At 42.6% G+C, this 19,702-nt stretch overlaps 1 protein-coding gene across 2 annotated transcripts in view; it reads left to right on the forward strand.

The window, feature by feature from the left end:
* Positions 1-19,702, forward strand: part of dpp6 (dipeptidyl-peptidase 6) — an 834,825-nt gene that overhangs the window by 190,122 nt on the left and 625,001 nt on the right. Inside the window, 1 exon segment of one of the 2 annotated variants that reach the window (NM_001102992.1) lies at positions 2,077-2,728. The exons of the other annotated variant lie outside the window; for it this stretch is intronic. Within the exon segment in view, the coding sequence (NP_001096462.1) occupies positions 2,537-2,728 (192 nt within the window). The 5' untranslated portion in view covers positions 2,077-2,536. 2 annotated transcript variants of the gene reach the window in all.

Consider the following 19,702-nt stretch of genomic DNA (forward strand, 5'->3'; position numbering starts at 1 on the left):
TAAGGTGCTAATTGCCTGTAATAAGATTCCATGATCCGGTAGCCTTAGGCCCTCAGAGACACATTTTAAACTAAAGATGGCCATAAACGGGAAGATTTCCTTGATGGGCTAGGTCGCCAAATGAGCAAATCTTTCCCCCGATATGACCGCCTAGGGAGGGCAATATTGTGCTAAGGGGATACGAAAAGTCAATGAGCCAATGTGGTCCTTGGTCTGACAGAAGAATCAAGCCTGCCAGATGGACATCTAGTTGATTTTAGGTCAGAGAGGCCTGTTGGAGGGCCCCATACATGGGCAGATAAGTTGCCAAATCAGTCTGAAGAACCTGAATCAGGCAGCTAAAATGGCCACCAAGGCTTGGGAGAAATAACCAGCAGGACAGTGATTGACAATGGTACAATAATATCTTGCTATTCATGGCTGGTTAGTTGTTATGGATGTTGTGTATGACTTTCCCACCCATAGGAAGAAGCAGAAATAATAAGATCCATAAAGCTGAATAGGTTTTCCTTTGATGATTATAAATATATACAAGCTACTCAAAAAGAGAAAATGCTTAGTGCAGCACCTTCACCCACAAAGTAGGCTCTAGTTCAATGCACAGGGTGCTGCCCAAGGCTAAAGGTGGCCATAAACTGTAAGATCCCCTTGCTTGGCGAGGTCGTCAGGGGAGTGGATCTTCTCCCAATATGCCCACCTATGGGTGGGTGATACCGGGCTAATTCAATAGCTTGGCCCTAGAGGGCATAGGCACCATCAGTTTGGGGACACACCTACGGTTGGGTGATACCGGGCTAATTCAATAGCTTGGCCCTAGAGGGCATAGGCACCATCAGTTTGGGGACACACCTACGGTTGGGTGATAACGGGCAAATTCAATCGCTTGGCCCTAGGGGGCATAGGCACCATCAGTTTGGGGACACACCTACGGTTGGCTGATACCGGGCTAATCTCATCGCTTGGCACTAGGGGGCATAGGTGCCATCAGTTTGGGGACACACCTACGTTTGGGTGATAACGGGCAAATTCAATAGCTTGGCCCTAGGGGGCATAGGCACCATCAGTTTGGGGACACACCTACGGTTGGGTGATACCGGGCTAATCTGATCGCTTGGCACTAGGGGGCATAGGTGCCATCAGTTTGGGACCACATCAATGAGCCAATGTGGTCCCCGATCAGATGAAAAAAACCCCAAACTGCCCGAGATCTGCCCAATTTCAGGCCAGATGTTGGTTGGGGAGGCCCATTGTTGGTGCCCATACAAAGGCAGATCAGCTGCTTATTCGGTCTAAAGGACTAATATCAGCAGCTGAAATTGGCCTGTGTATGGCCACCTTAACACTGGTCAAAGTGCCACAAATGCCATAATGTGGCTCTGGCAAATAATCTTTTTGCTGCATTGCACCAGATGCTGCAACTTAAGCACAGTTCCCCAGAAATAAATGCGTATTTTAATGCTTTTATTATGAACCATGTAAAAGTTCCTGCATAAATGAAAACATTACTAACAATCCCCCTAGGGAATACTCTGGCCTATGCCCATACCCACCATGGCCAAGATACCCCTTATTGTACAAGGAAAGTTAGACCAATCACAAAAATGCCTTGTTAGTTAATTAGATCTGCCCCCCAGATGTACAAGAACACATACTGGCATAACCAGTTCCTGGATCCTACTTATTAACCCCCTTCTCCATATAGATTGTATCGGCTCTCTGTATATACCATATCCGTTAGTATTTGTATGCAGTTGGTATGCATGGTGTAGCTACAGATACAGTGCTGTGGAATATGTGTTAATGTGTTAATAATAATAATAATAATAGTAGTGATATCCAGGCAGACGAGAGAGTGAACAGGTCCCTCCAGACTTGCAGTGAGAGAGAGAATAAGCAGATCGGTTTCAGCACCACGGAGAGCGGCAGGGAATGCAGTTCTACAGTAGGACTCTATGGAACGCCTCTGCCCCTCCCACTTTCTTCTGTCTCACTGCCTCCCCCCTCCTCTTTTCCCTCCTCCTCCTCCTCCTCCTCCTCTCCTGCACTCCACGGCTTCATTTCAATCAGGTGGCTGTTGCTCTTCAAGATTAGTGAAAAACCTAGCAGGAAAAATACTCGCAAAAGAGAAAAAAAAAAAAAAAAAAGATCCCCCCTCCCTCTTCCCATATATACAAAAGGGAGAAGGGAAGCGGCAACGTGCTCTGAATACGTGTTGACTCTTTGAGAGTCCTCTCACTCTCTCCCTCTATGGACTGTTGGCATGCAGCCTCTACAGCCAATTGATCGGACACCTCAGGCTGAAGAGTGATTGGAAAACCCTTCGCCCCAGTGGTCTGTCTCCTATTAAATGCTAGGTTCCATCATATAAGCTCTCATGGTTGGACGGTTGGGTTCCTTTTTCATCCAGTGCAACATTTATGGGGCCTGTTGCCTTGGTATTTTTTGATTCCATTGATTACTAATAAAAGGAAAGGGGGGTCAAAGCTTCCAGATTTACTTTTTTTTGAGTCTTTACTAAAGAATAAAGGACTGACCTATGGCTTCGCTGTATCAGAGATTCACCGGGAAGATTAACACCTCCAGATCTTTCCCGGTGGCACCTGAAGCGAGTCACCTCTTGGGTGGCCAAAGCACGGAGGAGGACAGTGCCGGGAAGACCCCACGCCCACCGCCAGAGAGCCGAGCCAGTTATCAGTACCAGCCACGGAATGACTGTGAGGAGGAAGATGTAAGCAGCTTGTTGTTATTATTCAAACCTTCTTAGCAGCTCCCTTCCCCTTTAAAAAAAAAAATGTTGTGTATGTTCAATGCTCATGATCTGTGTGTCTGGCACCCCCCAGTGGCCCACCCCCCCCCCCTTCTTTCATAAATGCCATTGATACTGCTTCTAAATGATTAATTCAGCGCTTCAGGGCTCGGGGAAACAAATCCATACTTGTGTTGCGGGGTTTTCAGATGTCGGTTTCCGTCGCAGCCATCGGGGAAACTTCAGTCATTGAGCAGAATAAGCAGCGTTAGGGCGATGAGAGTTTAAAGGGGAACTGCGCTCCCAGACTGCGTTTGTGTGTGCCATGAAAGAATGTATCATTCCGAGCAACTTCCCGATCTACGTGCATTCAAATATCTGTAGGGTTTTGAAGTTATTGGTGAATGTAATTGCCATCGGGAGCCGTATCTGTGCATCCATTTCTGTTCTCTGGCTCTGACAATAAAACCATGTATTGTGTAAACAATGTAACGATGTACAGTGTAAACATTATAACAATGTAACAGTGTAACTGGAGCCGGTTCTCCTCGGGGTCTTTTTATCTTGAAACACTGTTACAGCAATAAAGGGAATATAAACAGACAGGCAGGAACTGTTTAGGGCTCTGGCACACGGGGAGATTAGTCGCCCGCGACAAAACTCCCTGAAAATGTAAGTCGCCGGCGAAAATGTAAGTCGCCGGTGGGATGGCACACACAGCGGCGCGATTTCGCGCAAATCGGCGAAAAAGCCTCGCGAGGCAACTTCGGCGATTTGCGCAAAATCGCGCCGCCGCATGTGCCATCCCAACCGGCGACTTACATTTTCGCCGGTGGGATGGCAGGGGAAGGCAACTCGGGGAGATTAGTCGCCCGCGAACAGGGAGTTTTGTCGCGGGCGACTAATCTCCCCATGTGCCAGAGCCCTTAGGGTGAAGGCACACAGGGCTACTTAGTAGCAGCTACTTGTCACAGCTACTAAACACTGCCATAGACAATACTAAGAATTGCCTCTGCTAAAACACACATAGGGACAATTATCAGTAAATGATCTGTCTGTTTTAGTAGCCACGACAAGTAGCTGCTACTAGTAGCTCTGTGTGTCTTCAGCCTTAACTTCGACTGCATTGGAATGTGTGTAGTCATTGTATAATGGAAAGTTACTTAATATAACAATTTAAGCAAAGAAGCAGTGTATGGGGTGTAGTTCCCCTTTAATCTTGGGTAGCTTTACCTTGAGCATAAGGAGCATCTTACCCCAATGGGGGTACATGGGGACGGTTTGCTATAAAAAGCAGCTTCCTTGGCAGTGATCACTGCGAGCAAAGGGGAAACAAAATCAATCCTTGTAATATATTCCATGCTAACAAATCCCAGCGTGCTGTACCTCCTGGATCTGTTAGACATTTCAAAGGTACCATCTGCATATCGCCATGGCAACCCGTGACTCATGCTCACGCAGGGTGCCCTGTTTTAAGGCTACAAGGGAAAAAAAATGGCTAGTCACCCGGGATTGATGATCAGCGAAAAAAAAAAACACGAGGGCGGCGGTAACCGGGGTCGGCAGTGTAAAGGTTAATGCAAAGCAAAGCAAGAGGGGCAGGCTGCAGTTTAACCCTTTCAACCCCACTGACGTGCGCGCCATGTCTGGGCTATGTGGCTGCAAATAATGGTAGTCGGTATATATATTGTATATTATAGATTGGTAAGTGTAGGTTGTGTGTGAAGGGTTGAACTTGATGGACTCTGGTCTTTTTTCAACCCTATGGAACTATGTAACTATATGGCCGAACTGTCAGCAATAAATGGTTTCACCTAGGGGTAGGTACATGGAGATGCCATAGAGAAGTCCATTTGAAAAGTTTCAGTGAAGTTGATGGGTTCTGCAGGGTTAAATTCTATAAGCTAATACAATGCTAAAGGGCTTTGGCTATGATTAACTACAACTCCCAGATTTCTGCCTGCTTCACTTAACTGGTGGGGGCTTCTGGGAGCTGTATTCCGGCAGGGCTATAGAGCTGGACCAACCATCATTGCTGTTGTGCCACGTGGTATAAGTGGCTGTAGGCCTCATGTAAATGCATCACATGGTTTAACCGAATCAGTGAAGGCAAAGTGCACCCTATATGATGATTATCTTGTGTAAACTGCAGCCCCCCGCTACTTTCCGCCATTTAACTTGAATGTATCATATGGTATAACTGAATCAGCGTAGGTAAAGTACATGTAGATGCACTCACTGTTGTGCCATGGCCATATACTGGCCAATACTCTTTACTTTCTGACCCATGATCCAAACACACAGATACCATATGAGGGGCCACAATTCTATTGTTCCATTGGGTCAGGCCAACAGCCCAATGATCCAGAAAGTATAAGAATAAGAGAATAAGTTGTAGATTGTAAGCTCTTTTGGGCAGGGCTCTCTTCACCTCTTGTATCGGTTATTGATTGCTTTATATGTTACTCTGTATGTCCAATGTATGTAACCCACTTATTGTACAGCGCTGCGGGATATGTTGGCGCTTTATAAATAAATGTTAATAATAATAATAATAATAATAATAAGTGAAGTTCATGTCTCCACTTCCTCATCTGCCCAAATGGCATACACTGACCAATATGATATTCATAGTACATATATATCAGTTGGGATTGGCCGCCCAACATACATATACAATAAATCACATAAAAGAGGTTATGAGTATATATATGGTCCACTTAAAGCCTGGAACCTACAGCAGTATGGGCAAACATTTCCATTGTTTCTGCCCAACTATCCTGCCCTCTGTCCATGTATGAGTGTGAGTAGATATCTCAGTAGTTGAAGACCTTAAATGGGGCATTGTGGGATAGGTTGGAAAGGAAGCAGCCTATCACTGTACTACCTATGGCCTGGCCCCATGCATTTCCTTTAGGAAGTCAGGTTGGATATTGTCCATGGTGTGGCCAACCCTCTATAGTCTTCTTTTCATATAGTCTTTGCTAATGTCTGGGCAGAAATAACTGCCTCCATTTTTATTTTTTGCCTGTAGCTGCACTCTCCTTATGAATACCGCAACGTCTGCATTTATCAATAAATGTAGGGGTCCACCATCCCACCCAACAACTGTCTTTTAGATCTGGTGAAAGGTGGGGGTGTGGTTTTGTACCCTTGGACTCCTCCCAGAAATCTGGAAGTACAGGTATGTGACCTGTTATACAGAATGCTCAGGTATTTTCCAGATAAGGGATCTTTCTGTAATTCAGATTTCCATAGCTTATGTCAACTAAAAAGTAAAGTTAAAGTTAAACAATCCAATGGGATTGTTTTGCCTCCAGTAAGTAATGCTATTAATCTACTAATCTTAATTAGGATCAAGTACAGGATCAACTACTGTTTTATTATTAAAGGGAAAATATATATGTAAGGTGCTGTATTTATAAGCAGATCCAGATATTATTATTATTATTAACATTTATTTATAAAGCGCCAACATATCCCGCAGCGCTGTACAATAGGTGGGTTACATACATTGGACATACAGAGTAACATATAAAGCAACCAATAACCGATACAAGAGGTGAGGAGAGCCCTGCCCCAAAGAGCTTACAATCTACAAATATGAACCTTTGGTGCTTTATAGGGGCAGCATGTTTATTCTTGTAGCTGACAGTTAGATATGGCAGTGAATTCATATCGATGCCTTTATGAGACGCTTAGGGGCTGATTTACTAACCCACGAATCCGACCCGAATTGGTTCCGAAAAGTTCCGACTTGAAAACGAACATTTTGCGACTTTTTCGTATTTGTTGCGATTTTTTCGGCTTCTTTACGAATTTTTCGTTACCAATACGATTTTTGTGTAAAAACGAGAGTTTTTGTAGCCATTACGAAAGTTGCGTAAAAAGTTGCGCATTTTTCGTAGCGTTAAAACTTACGCGAAAAGTTGCGCATTTTTCGTAGCGTTAAAACTTAAAAGGTGCAAAGTTTCGCGTAAGTTTTAACGCTACGAAAAAAGCACAACTTTTTGCGCAAGTTTTAACGCTACGAAAAATCGCCAGATTTTACGCAACTTTCGTAATGGCTACGAAAAACTCGCGTTTTTACGCAAAAATCGTATTGGTAACGAAAAATTCGTAAAGAAGCCGAAAAAATCGCAAAATACCGATCATTACGAAAAAAACGCAATCGGACTCATTTCGACCCGTTCGTGGGTAAGTAAATCAGCCCCTTAGTATCCCCCTCCAGCGCTGCCACCGAATCCCAAAAGTGCTGTAAGGCCGCTGAGAGATAAAGTGCGCCGGTTAGACTAGTCCCTACCCCTCTCTGGCCTGTAGGTGTCACTGTCAGAAAGGAAAGCGGCTCCCATAGGATTCACTTTGTGGCTTCAGCCTCTCCGCTTGCTGTTTTATTTTTACCCCCATTTTTAGTTTACAGCATATTTTTAGGTTGTCGGTACAACAGATGTCTGGGGAATCTTCCTGTGATAGCTCAGAGCTCAGAAGCCAAGAGCGGAAAAGCGCAGTTGACATGCAATTAGCTGGCAAGAAAGTAGGTCCATTTCATCTCCAAATCACTGCGCCCCTTCCCACTAGGGATAGCGGAACCGCAGGCGTGCAACTTGTCGGACACACGGATAATCTGTCCACAGCCCGATTCCTGTTTCTCCCTCCCAGTTTCACTATATAACCCCCCCTTAATTTAAAGGCAAAGTTGACTTATTTGTTATCTTTAATACCTTTAAAGGAACAGTAACACCAAAAAATGAAAGTGTATAAAAGTAACTAAAATATAATGTGCTGCTGCCCTGCACTGGTAAAAGTTGTGTGTTTACTTCAGAAAGTCTACTATAATTTATATCAATAAGCTGCTGTGTAGCCACGGAGGCAGCCATTCAAAGGAGAAAAGGCACAGGCACATAGCAGATAACAGATAAAACACTATTGTATTCTACAGAACTTATCTGTTATCTGCTATGTAACCTGTGCCTTTTCTCCTTTTTTCCAGCTTGAATGGCTGCCCCCGTGGCTACACAGCAGCCTATTATATAAATTATAGTAGTGTTACTGTAGCAAACACACCAATTTTACCAGTGCAGGGCAACAGTGCATTATATTTTTATTACTTTAAAGCTCTTTCATTTTTTGGTGTTACTGTTCCTTTAATGTATAACTGTTGTGCCTTTCTGTCCTTGAAACTTGAAATATGAAATAATGTCAGGTTGCTAGTATCCTGTGGCCCTGAAAACCCAACGTAGTTTTTTTTTCTTAAATTGCAAATATGGTTATTTTTCTATTTGGCCACTCTCTTTCATTTTATTTAAGAAACCAACTTGTTGCCTGGGCCTATTGCCTTGGCAAGTCCCAATTGGAGAGGCACAGGTGTTACCTGCCCCATAGAGCTTACAGTCTAATTGGGAGGGTTATATACAGATACAAATAGTGCTGCTTTCCACAATGGCAGTGGCTCTGGCCTATAAGTGTCAGTAATTGAGCAGCTACTAACTTATTGCTTAAAGGAACAGTAACACCAAAAAATGAAAGTGTATAAAAGTAACTAAAATATAATGTGCTGCTGCCCTGCACTGGTAAAAGTTGTGTGTTTACTTCAGAAAGTCTACTATAATTTATATAAATAAGTTGCTATGTAGCCATGGGGGCAGCCATTCAAAGGAGAAAAGGCACAGGCACTTAGCAGATAACAGATAAAACACTATTGTATTCTACAGAACTTATCTGTTATCTGCTATGTAACCTGTGCCTTTTCTCCTTTTTTTCCAGCTTGAATGGCTGCCCCCATGGCTACACAGCAGCTTATTATATAAATTATAGTAGTGTTACTGTAGCAAACACACCAGTTTTACCAGTGCAGGGCAACAGTGCATTATATTTTTATTACTTTAAAGCTCTTTCATTTTTTAGTGTTACTGTTCCTTTAATAGATCAGATCTGTGTTTGGTTTGAGAAGGTGAAGGAGACTTGCTTAGAGGAACAGTCGCCTTCTTCTTAAACCATAAAAAGGCTCTAAATAGCCCCCCAAAATGACACAGTTCTCTCTCCCTAAAGTCCTTTCTAAGATAGAAGCTGAAACCTTAAGCTGAAATCAGTCACTTATCTAGAGAGACAACAGGGAAGAAAGGTTCAAGACTGGAGAAGATACTTAGGGAGGAGCAGAAGAGAGAAGAAGAACGTTCTTTGTTAGGTCAGAGAACAAGGGTTCTATCAGCTCATTAAAAATAATCTGGGAGGATCTGGTAGGTCTGTTAGTATTAGGTTGCAGTAGCCTAGGCGGGATTGGATAAGGGCAAAAATGAGTATTTTAGTAGTTGTTTGAGAGAGAAACAAATGTGTTCCTGTCATTTTGATGGTGGAAGAGACAGGTTTGAGCATTGGTATTAATATGAGGGAAACTCTAGAGTCAACCATCAACCCCAAGAAAAAGACTGAGTCTGACAGAGTTAATGAGCATGTCATCAGTACTTATTGTAACATGGAGGAGCTGGGCCAGATTTGGGTGGGAAAACTAGCAGTTCAGATAGGTTATGGTTAGGATCAGTTTGGACGGCGTTTATTTATCCATGATGAAATTGCAAGGAGGTATTTAGATCTGGGTCATGGTATGTCAGTGGTTAGTAAAGGGCTGTCTAAGTATATCTGGATATGGTCTACATACAAGTCATATATATATATACAGTATATAGCCAAATGGCGAGATGAGGTCTCCCAAACAAACATGTACAGGGGAAACAACAGAGCCTAGTACAGAGCCCCGAGGCACAATTTGTTAGCACAAAAGACAGAGAAGGATTGGTTAAAGGGGGAGAATAGATCAGGGAGGATGAGAAGAATTTGTAGTTCATCTATAGCTGTACATAAGGCTATCTCACAAGATTGAATGCCATGTTGCATAGCAGCCAGCAGAATGGAGGTGTGAGGAGATTTAGCAATAGCAATGGAGGCAAGACACTCAAAGATTGTCTTGAGTGTGGCCAATGGGAAATGGGAGTAGTTAGAAAGATAGAAAGGGTCTAGTGAAGCCTTGACAGAAGCTCGGGAGGAGATGAATAAACAGTATGGGGCATATTTACAGTGTTATAGTGTGTAAGCCAAGATCACTGGTGATATTGCCCATAGCAACCAATCACATCTTTGGTTTTGTTTTCTACCTTGTAGGTTACTGTTAAATTCTAATTGCTGATTGGTTGCTATGGGTAACATAATAAATATGAAAGTAGAACTAAAGATTGCACCTTCTGAAGTAAACAAAAGCCACAATGAGCAACCCAATACTTGTCCAACTTAAACCACTGTCCCTAGGAATGAGTTAGCCAATTAGGCTGGGCCCATTAATTTGGAAAGGGAGTAGATCCTTTAGCAAGGAAGGGGTCAGGTGAAAAGGAAAGCCCACTGGTGTTCTGCCTCTTTTGGTTCACCCACTTGCTGGAGGAGGGCCTGGAACGGAGGAAGGTCCAGTATCGGAGAAGTCAGTGTTAGGGCAGTTTTGTCATAGTCCCTCTAGAAGTGAAAGATAGGATCAGGGGTTAGTTAGTAGAGCAGCCAGAGGCTCCAACAAGGAGACCAGAATGGTTAGTAGTCTTAGTACCCTTCCTGCAGTAGCAAAGCTGTGTAGCCTATGAGTAAGTGCCCCACAAGGCACAAAATGTGTTGGGCTTTTTTCTGTCCAAATAAATGACTTTTTGAGTTTTAACTGTACCCCTACTGTCCTTTTGGCAATTAAGCTGTTCCGTTTCCAACTATTGGTAACCCCAAGACTGGGGGTACTTGGCAAAACTGTACCGTCTGCCATATATTGTCATAAAAGACTCTATCAATCACCGACTCCATCAGTCTTGCAGCAGAGCCAATACACCATTTACATTATTTGCCAGAATAGAGACACAAGGATAAGGCTCAGAGATAGAGAGATCCTTGGAAAGTGAGACTGCTTTAAAGAGTGTCTAGTGCTGGGGATTGTGCACCATGGCAGGCAGTGCTGTCTCTGGGGTGTTGTGTAAAGTAAACCTGAAACTTGTGAGTATCCATTGGATGACTTGTTGGATTTGTTGGAAGCAGTTAGACAGCACCCACCAAGGAAAGGTATTGTTGAGGTCCATCAATAATGCATCATTTTGTGTAATTCTGTGTATTTATGATACTATGAAAAAGAGCAATGTGTTCTCATATCTCTTCCTGGCCTCCCAGCATCACTGCACATCGTCATTGTATTACACGGAGCAATCTCAAATTTATCAATGCAAACCGAGGCTGCTTTCCCATCCAGTTCTTAATAAATATTGCATGAACAGCTCAAACTGTGTTTGCTTTATATAAACAATATACAGCTGGGGCCACACTGTAGGAATAGCGTAGTGCATGGCGGACGCGTGCTGCTGAATGTAAATATTCTGCGCCGCCGTGCTTAGCTATGGAAGCTCCTCTCATTGCTCCCTCAAACACATCGTAGGACTGATGGCTGATGTCAGCCGTGACAAATTGGTTAAAGACACCGGTGACCTTGACCACTAGCAGCGCGGCGTATTGTCTGCTGAGCACGGGGGCTCGCGTGGAGGAAACGTCTGAGTGAAACCAGATGGCAACGCTTTTATCCAGAAAGCGAATGCAGAGAATATAATGACCCTGAACTCTTATTTGCATCACTGCAGTGAATTTTATACGGGTTCATTCCTTCCAGGGTTACTTGAAATGGGGATTATTTCTCAGATTCCTTAATGGCTGTTATATATATCTGAGGCACAGTAATAAAGATAGGATATATTTATATAGACAGGTATGGGATCAGTTATACAGAAACCTGTTATACAGAAAGCTCCGAATTACAGGAAGGCTCATAGACTTTATTCTAAACAAATAATACATTTTTACAAATAAATCCCTTTTTCTCTGTAATAATACAACAGTACCTTGTACAGGTATAGGACCTGTTATCCAGAATGTTTTGGACCAAGGGTATTCCAGATAAGGGGTCTTTCCATAATTTGGATCTCAATAACTTAAGTCTACTAAATAAACCCAATAGGGCTGTTCTGCCCCCAATAAGGGGTAATGATATCTTAATTGGGATCAAGTACAGGATCTGTTTTATTATTACAGAGAAAAGGGAATCATTTAACCATTAAATAAACCCAATAGGGCTGTTCTGCCCCCAATAAGGGGTAATTATATCTTAGTTGGGATCAAGTACAGGTACTGTTTTATTATTACAGAGAAAAGGGAATCATTTAACCATGAAATAAACCCAATAGGACTGTTCTGCCCCCAATAAGGGGTAATTATATCTTAGTTGGGATCAAGTACAAGGTACTGTTTTATTATTACAGAGAAAAGGGAATCATTTAACCATGAAATAAACCCAATAGGGCTGTTCTGCCCCCAATAAGGGGTAATTATATCTTAGTTGGGATCAAGTACAGGTACTGTTTTATTATTACAGAGAAAAGGGAATCATTTAACCATGAAATAAACCCAATAGGGTTGTTCTGCCCCCAATAAGGGGTAATTATATCTTAGTTGGGATCAAGTACAGGTACTGTTTTATTATTACAGAGAAAAGGGAATCATTTAACCATTAAATAAACCCAATAGGGCTGTTCTGCCCCCAATAAGGGGTAATTATATCTTAGTTGGGATCAAGTACAGGTACTGTTTTATTATTACACAGAAAAAGGGAATCTGTTGTAAAATTTGTAGTAATTTGATTAAAATGGAGTCTATGGGAGACGGGCTTTCCGTAATTTGGAGCTTTCTGGATAACGGGTTTCCGGATAATGGATCCCATACCTGTACTTGATCCCAGCTAAGATACAATTAATCCTTATTGCGGGCAAAACAATCCTATTGGGTTGATTTCATGTTTAAATTATTTTTTAGCATACATAAGCATGGCGTATCCAAATTATGGAAAGATCCCTTTCCCGGAAAACCCCAGGTTCCGAGCATTCTGGATAACAGGTCCCATACCCATATATGGTGTTAGTGATCAAAATTTATAACTGGAGCCTATCCTATAAATATGACCTTAGATGTCACCCTTACAGCCCAACAAGTAAAGCCCAGGAAAGACAGTCATGTTACACCTGATTCCTTGAGCTTCTGTACCAGAGAACACCAGGTCCAGCCCTAGAGCAGGGAAGCCCTGTGCCCGAGAAGCTCCTCATTTGTAGTGGTAGGGCCCAACAGGACCAGGGCCCAGTGGGATTTTTTCCTGTGTCCCAGTGGGCCGACCCTGACAGTAAGTTCAGTATATAATATACAACATTACCCGCCATATTGCTTTAAAGGCTTTAGTTCTCCCATTGTGCCATTACATGGTCTTAGAACCTCCTAATATCCTTCTAACCTTGTTATTCCCACCATTAGATAAAACAATATTTTAAAACTAAACTTTTCCTTGAGATGAAGCTTCCTTGGCAAGAGAGTATTTTGTATGCAGGACCATGACCAAAAGCGTTTTGTGCGAGAATGCGAAGAACATTCATTTGTAACGGTACCGGCGCTGCCAGCGCCCAGCAGAGGAAGATTGATATTGAAAGTCTACACTGTAGATGACAGAATTTCTCTGTATTGGTTTCAGAATTATCATCCCATCAAGCAGAGCTCGTCATCTCCTTACATTTTTTTGTGGGGGTGGTGGTGTCACTTTGATTCATGCGTTTCGCAGCGGCCATCGGCGCTTCCGGGATGGGCCGAATGAGATGCACAAGGCGCTTTTCTATTGCCTTTTTATTGCCTTGATTCCATTAATGCAATCAAACTCTACTTGGCTTGGCGGCAGGAGATTATTCTTCATGCTAACATGATACTGATTGGCTTTTGTAATGGGATTGGAACAAATAGGATTATAATTGTTTGACAAACGTCTTGCTGAAACTATCCAGGGGATATATATATATATAATATTAGGGACAACTCTTAACTTGGGAAAAACAGTGAGTGTTGGAATATGAGCCCTGAACATGAAGAAGAGAGTCCACTCTATGCTGAGATTTATGGGCTCCTACTTTACCCCCATCTGGAGCTGAAAGTTAGTACAGGGGCCCCTATTTGTGCCAAGGGTCCCAGTTCCTCTGGGCTCATCTATCCCTAAATATTCCTTGTTGACCTCCATTTTGTTAGCTGACCTGTATTGCATGCTTGGTTGTCCAATGATGGCCTTCTTGGTGCTTAGAAGGTGGTGAGGACAATTGAAGTCTGATCGCGGTTAAAGTGATACTGACACGGAAAAAATGACTTTTCATATTATGAAACTACCTAAAAAGTTCCCTATAGGTCATGTTGATCTTTTTTCACTGTTAGGGCTGGTTTTGTATGTAATTGTTGCTTGAAGTTCCTAAACCTGACTGTTTTGCCAACCTGACTGTCCCCTCTCAGCCAGTTACAGCTTCTAATGCTAATGGGCTCCTGATGCACAAATATGGCCGCCCCCTCATAGAGGAACATGGGGGATCAGATAGGGAATGGAAAAGCATCAGAAAATACTTTTTTGGCAAAATTATAAAGCTCATGCAAAGACAGTGTTATGATAGATGTAAAAAAGGTTTCATTTCTGGTGTCAGTATCTCTTTAAGTTTCATATCTAGAAAGGGATCTTGCATTTTGGGTATGAAAACTTCTTAAGTAAAGATCTCTTGTATCTAAACTGTGTCAATGATGTTTCCAAGGTTCTTTTTTTTTTTTACCCGCCACCACCCGCAATCTGATGGAACTTACAAAGAATAAAGCCGTTCAGCACATTTTTTAATACTGACAATGGGCAGCAAAGTGGTTCAGTCCTTAGTATTATGTTTAGTATTGCTGCCAAGGGGGTTCTAGGGTCGGTTCCAGACAGGTCAATGTTTGTATGTTCTCTCTGTGACTGGGTGGGTTCCTCTGGGTACCGTAACCGGATAAAACTGACTTAGTGTAAGTAATTAGGATAAAGACCTTAGATTGTAAGCTCCACTGGGGCAGGGATTGATGGGCATGATGTATTATCACTGCTGGCTCTATATAAAGAATACTAACATTCCATTGAATCATGAAGGAGTGGAAAGATATGTCAGGGTTCCCCAACCCTTTTTACCCGCAATGCAAGCATGAAAATCCAACACAGGTTGACTAATAAAGGCTGTGATTGGTTATTTAGTAGCCCAATGTGAACTGACAGACTAGAGGAGATTCTGTTTGGCTGTACCCATGGTCTTTATGCCTCCAAAACTTGCCTCCAAGTCAAAAATTCAAAAATGAAGACCTGCTTTGAGGCCACTGGGAGCAACATCCAAGGGGTTGGGGAGCAACATGTTGCCCTTGAGCCACTGGTTGCGGATCACTCATATTGTCCATATTGTCATAGAATAAGGCCCTGGACTCTTGGATCTGATCCTAATTCACTTTCAGACTGAGCTCCTCCCACCCAGTCACTAGGTCGAGCCTCACATTTTGGAAATGACTGGTTACGGGGGTCAGCCTCTTATACTGGATCTCATGCTAGAGACTATAGCTAACTATAGATACTGAATCTGTCTAAATGACTCTAATAGGACTCCCCCCTAGTACCACAGTAGAGAAGCAATATAATATACTTCCATTACCTATCCACAGGGGATCCTGGGACTTGTAGTCCAACAACTGTGCAACATTTTGTGCTTTATGACTTCCTAAAGCAATGGATTATATTCTGGCGGAGGAGAAGGCAGCTGGGATTCCTGCTCTGGATTATTAGTTTTACAGCAGATATTCTCGGGGGGGGCTCTATGCACCTTCTTTAATATTTGAGCGTTTTCATGAATGTTACATGGGGTCTCTTTAATTTTAGATTGAGTTATTTAACCATTACCGGGGCCTTTAATTAAGATGATTGCAGATGGAATATACTAAAGCCACAGGGATGTTGTTGACCTAAAAAAAAAAATGACTAAACAGATGTAAAATGGGGACACACAGTGTAGTGGGGGGGAAGCAAAAATTACAGGGAGGGCCCCCAGCATCCAGTAAATAGGTCCCTGCTTTGGCTTCTACTTAGAATTCCAGAGCATTGAACATGTTGATTAGGAACATCAGCTTTCAATTCCCATGGAACATCTATACACTGATGCCAAAGGCTTGTGAGCCTGGAGCTGGAAAATATCATTGATCTACTAATGTGTAGTGTAGGGATAAAGTCCTTCGGAAATAATCTGCAACTTATATAGTAAAGGAATAATGCACCCCCTACTGTAAATGATAAGGATATTAGCAGTCACTGAGGGGTTCTGTGCCCATATAAAGGCAGAAGGCTGCAGGCTGAGTTATACAGGGATCTCTGAGTATCACTCATGTATTATAAGGGATAATGTACCCCCTACTGTAAATGATAAGGATATTAGCAGTCACTGAGGGGTTCTGTGCCCATATAAAGGCAGAAGGCTGCAGGCTGAGTTATACAGGGATCTCTGAGTATCACTCATGTATTATAAGGGATAATGTACCCCCTACTGTAAATGATAAGGATATTAGCAGTCACTGAGGGGTTCTGTGCCCCCCATATAAAGGCACAAGGCTGCAGGCTGAGTTATACAGGGAACTCTGAGTATCACTCATGTATTATAAGGGATAATGTACCCCCTACTGTAAATGATAAGGATATTAGCAGTCACTGAGGGGTTCTGTGCCCATATAAAGGCAGAAGGCTGCAGGCTGAGTTATACAGGGATCTCTGAGTATCACTCATGTATTATAAGGGATAATGTACCCCCTACTGTAAATGATAAGGATATTAGCAGTCACTGAGGGGTTCTGTGCCCATATAAAGGCACAAGGCTGCAGGCTGAGTTATACAGGGAACTCTGAGTATCACTCATGTATTATAAGGGATAATGTACCCCCTACTGTAAATGATAAGGATATTAGCAGTCACTGAGGGATTATGTGCCCATATAAAGGCACAAGGCTGCAGGCTGAGTTATACAGGGATCTCTGAGTATCACTCATGTATTATAAGGGATAATGTACCCCCTACTGTAAATGATAAGGATATTAGCAGTCACTGAGGGGTTCTGTGCCCATATAAAGGCAGAAGGCTGCAGGCTGAGTTATACAGGGATCTCTGAGTATCACTCATGTATTATAAGGGATAATGTACCCCCTACTGTAAATGATAAGGATATTAGCAGTCACTGAGGGGTTCTGTGCCCATATAAAGGCACAAGGCTGCAGGTTGAGTTATACAGGGAACTCTGAGTATCACTCATGTATTATAAGGGATAATGTACCCCCTACTGTAAATGATAAGGATATTAGCAGTCACTGAGGGATTATGTGCCCATATAAAGGCACAAGGCTGCAGGCTGAGTTATACAGGGAACTCTGAGTATCACTCATGTATTATAAGGGATAATGTACCCCCTACTGTAAATGATAAGGATATTAGAAGTCACTGAGGGGTTCTGTGCCCATATAAAGGCACAAGGCTGCAGGCTGAGTTATACAGGGAACTCTGAGTATCACTCATGTATTATAAGGGATAATGTACCCCCTACTGTAAATGATAAGGATATTAGCAGTCACTGAGGGGTTCTGTGCCCATATAAAGGCACAAGGCTGCAGACTGAGTTATACAGGGAACTCTGAGTATCACTCATGTATTATAAGGGATAATGTACCCCCTACTGTAAATGATAAGGATATTAGCAGTCACTGAGGGGTTCTGTGCCCATATAAAGGCACAAGGCTGCAGGCTGAGTTATACAGGGAACTCTGAGTATCACTCATGTATTATAAGGGATAATGTACCCCCTACTGTAAATGATAAGGATATTAGCAGTCACTGAGGGGTTCTGTTACCATATAAAGGCACAATGCTGTGTTTCTTACAGGATCCTGTGGATAAATTCTCCTTTAAGAAGCAAAGTGACTGCTGGCTGCTCCTTCTCGGTTCTTTTCCAAGACACATGGCAGCCTCCCAAAAGAAAGTGAGCTCTATCACGGGTGATGGATTTCACACTGCAAATGATTTCTTTACCCATTGCATTAAAGCAGATCTGGATTTTGCCGCAATTACAAATAAACTAGTGTATATCATGGAGTCGTTTGTGCGCCCTCAGTGGGTGGGTGGCTCAATGCTCGCAGGGGCCCCTCTGCTGATATTAATAGTAATGAGGCCCTGTCGCTGCACTCTCGGGTCAGACCATTTCCCAGCGATAATCACCTGACCTGTAAGCGTCCCAGCAGCCCCCGGGCTATTACCATTCAGCCCAATGGAGGAGCCCTTGCCAGCTTTTCGCCACCCGCCCACAAGGCTACAAATCACTTCTGGAAAACATCTTGTTAAAGGCTTATTTAATGAAAATATTCCTCCCACCCCTGCGTCTGAGTAATCATGGGGCCCTGACAGTCAAGTCTCTTCCATACAGAACATGTCTGAGCCTTTGAGTGACAAAGAGATGACACAGAGATACAATTTAATTAATGGGGTAATTATCTTCTTGGAGTAGCAGCACGCGGGAACGGGGAATGTTGTACTGCTAATAATCAGCTATTCCATTACGTATTCCTTCTACTGACGGCAATCAAAGCACTTACACCATGACAATTCATATATATACTGTATATAATATATATATATATATGTATGTATGTATAACTTTATTTATAAAGCGCCACAAGGGTACGCAGAACTGTACAATCTTATATATATATATATATGTTTTTTCCCTGAGGAAGAGCACAGTTAGTGCTCGAAACATTGGATCTCTTTTCTTAAATAAACTTATTATATTTTTGCCAAGTCCTGGTGTGTGCAGCTCATTCTCTTGCTATATATATTATAATATATATATTTATTTACAGAGATGTGTTTTTTTGTTTAAAGGGTAAATACAATTGGCATTGCATGTAGTGCAAGGGTGCAAGTCAAGGGAGCCAAAGGAGATAGGGAGTTGCACCTTCCTGCCTCTTTGTGCAGAATAGTTCTACTTAAGGGGGAACTCCACCCAAACACAACTTAAGCTTTCTGAAAAGTAAAAAAGTATAATTTCAAGCAACTTTGCAATATACATTCATTATAAAATATGCAGCCTTCTATAATAATAAGCTTTGGAACAGTTCCCTAAGCCCCGCCCCCTGTTCAACCGCTGATCTGGCTGGCTACTTTGTGACCCAAATAAAATGTAACAGTAGTCGCCTGTCCTCAGCCTGCCTTCAGCCTGCATCCTCCCAATCCCACAATTCCCTGCACACGTGATGTCAATAAGGAAAGGAACATCACAGCGCAATGAATTGTGGGTTATGTAGTTCCTGCATGCTGTCTGTAAGCTGCGGAGAAGTTGTTACAATTTGTAACATGAATGTTTTAGTCCCTCCTCCCCTGCCAGGATTACAAATGACGCAGAAAGAGAAGAACTGTTTTGCAGCTGGATTTCAGCATATAAAAATGGTATTTATTCCTACTTTTTGAATAATGTTATCCATCGTGTTGTACTGTACGATAGGTAGCCGGAATGGATCAGGGAGGATTAAAGGACATTCATGTCTATTGGATGAGTGGGCGAGATTGGGAACATAGACATTAAAGTGACAAAGTAAAGGATGGAGGCAATTTTTTTCTTTAAAAAAAAAAAAAAATTGTTGCTGAGGCTGCAGGTGTGAGTGGCGCAAGCGGAGGGAGCGTTACCAGTTACCGTATTGGCAGAATATTCACATGGTCGGAAAGCTTTGCTGTTTGGCTGTATAAATATAGACTGAGTGCGGATCTAATGGGTTTGGATGTGTGCGCAGCCCTGCCAGATTCACAGCTCTCCAGCTAATACAATAAGGCACCAAAATAATCCATCAAATGTATAATGGGGCGCTGTGTGCGGATATGGGATAAATCAAGGAGTTATGGAATATTCAGATACAGTCAGCGCAGATTGATATTAATGTGTAAGTCAGACTTATGGGAGTCTTAATGTTACCAGCGATATTGCAGTTTATCTACATTGGTCCTCAATAGGCCTTACA

This window comes from Xenopus tropicalis, chromosome 6 (assembly GCF_000004195.4).
Source record: "Xenopus tropicalis strain Nigerian chromosome 6, UCB_Xtro_10.0, whole genome shotgun sequence".
NCBI classification, from domain to species: domain Eukaryota; kingdom Metazoa; phylum Chordata; class Amphibia; order Anura; family Pipidae; genus Xenopus; species Xenopus tropicalis.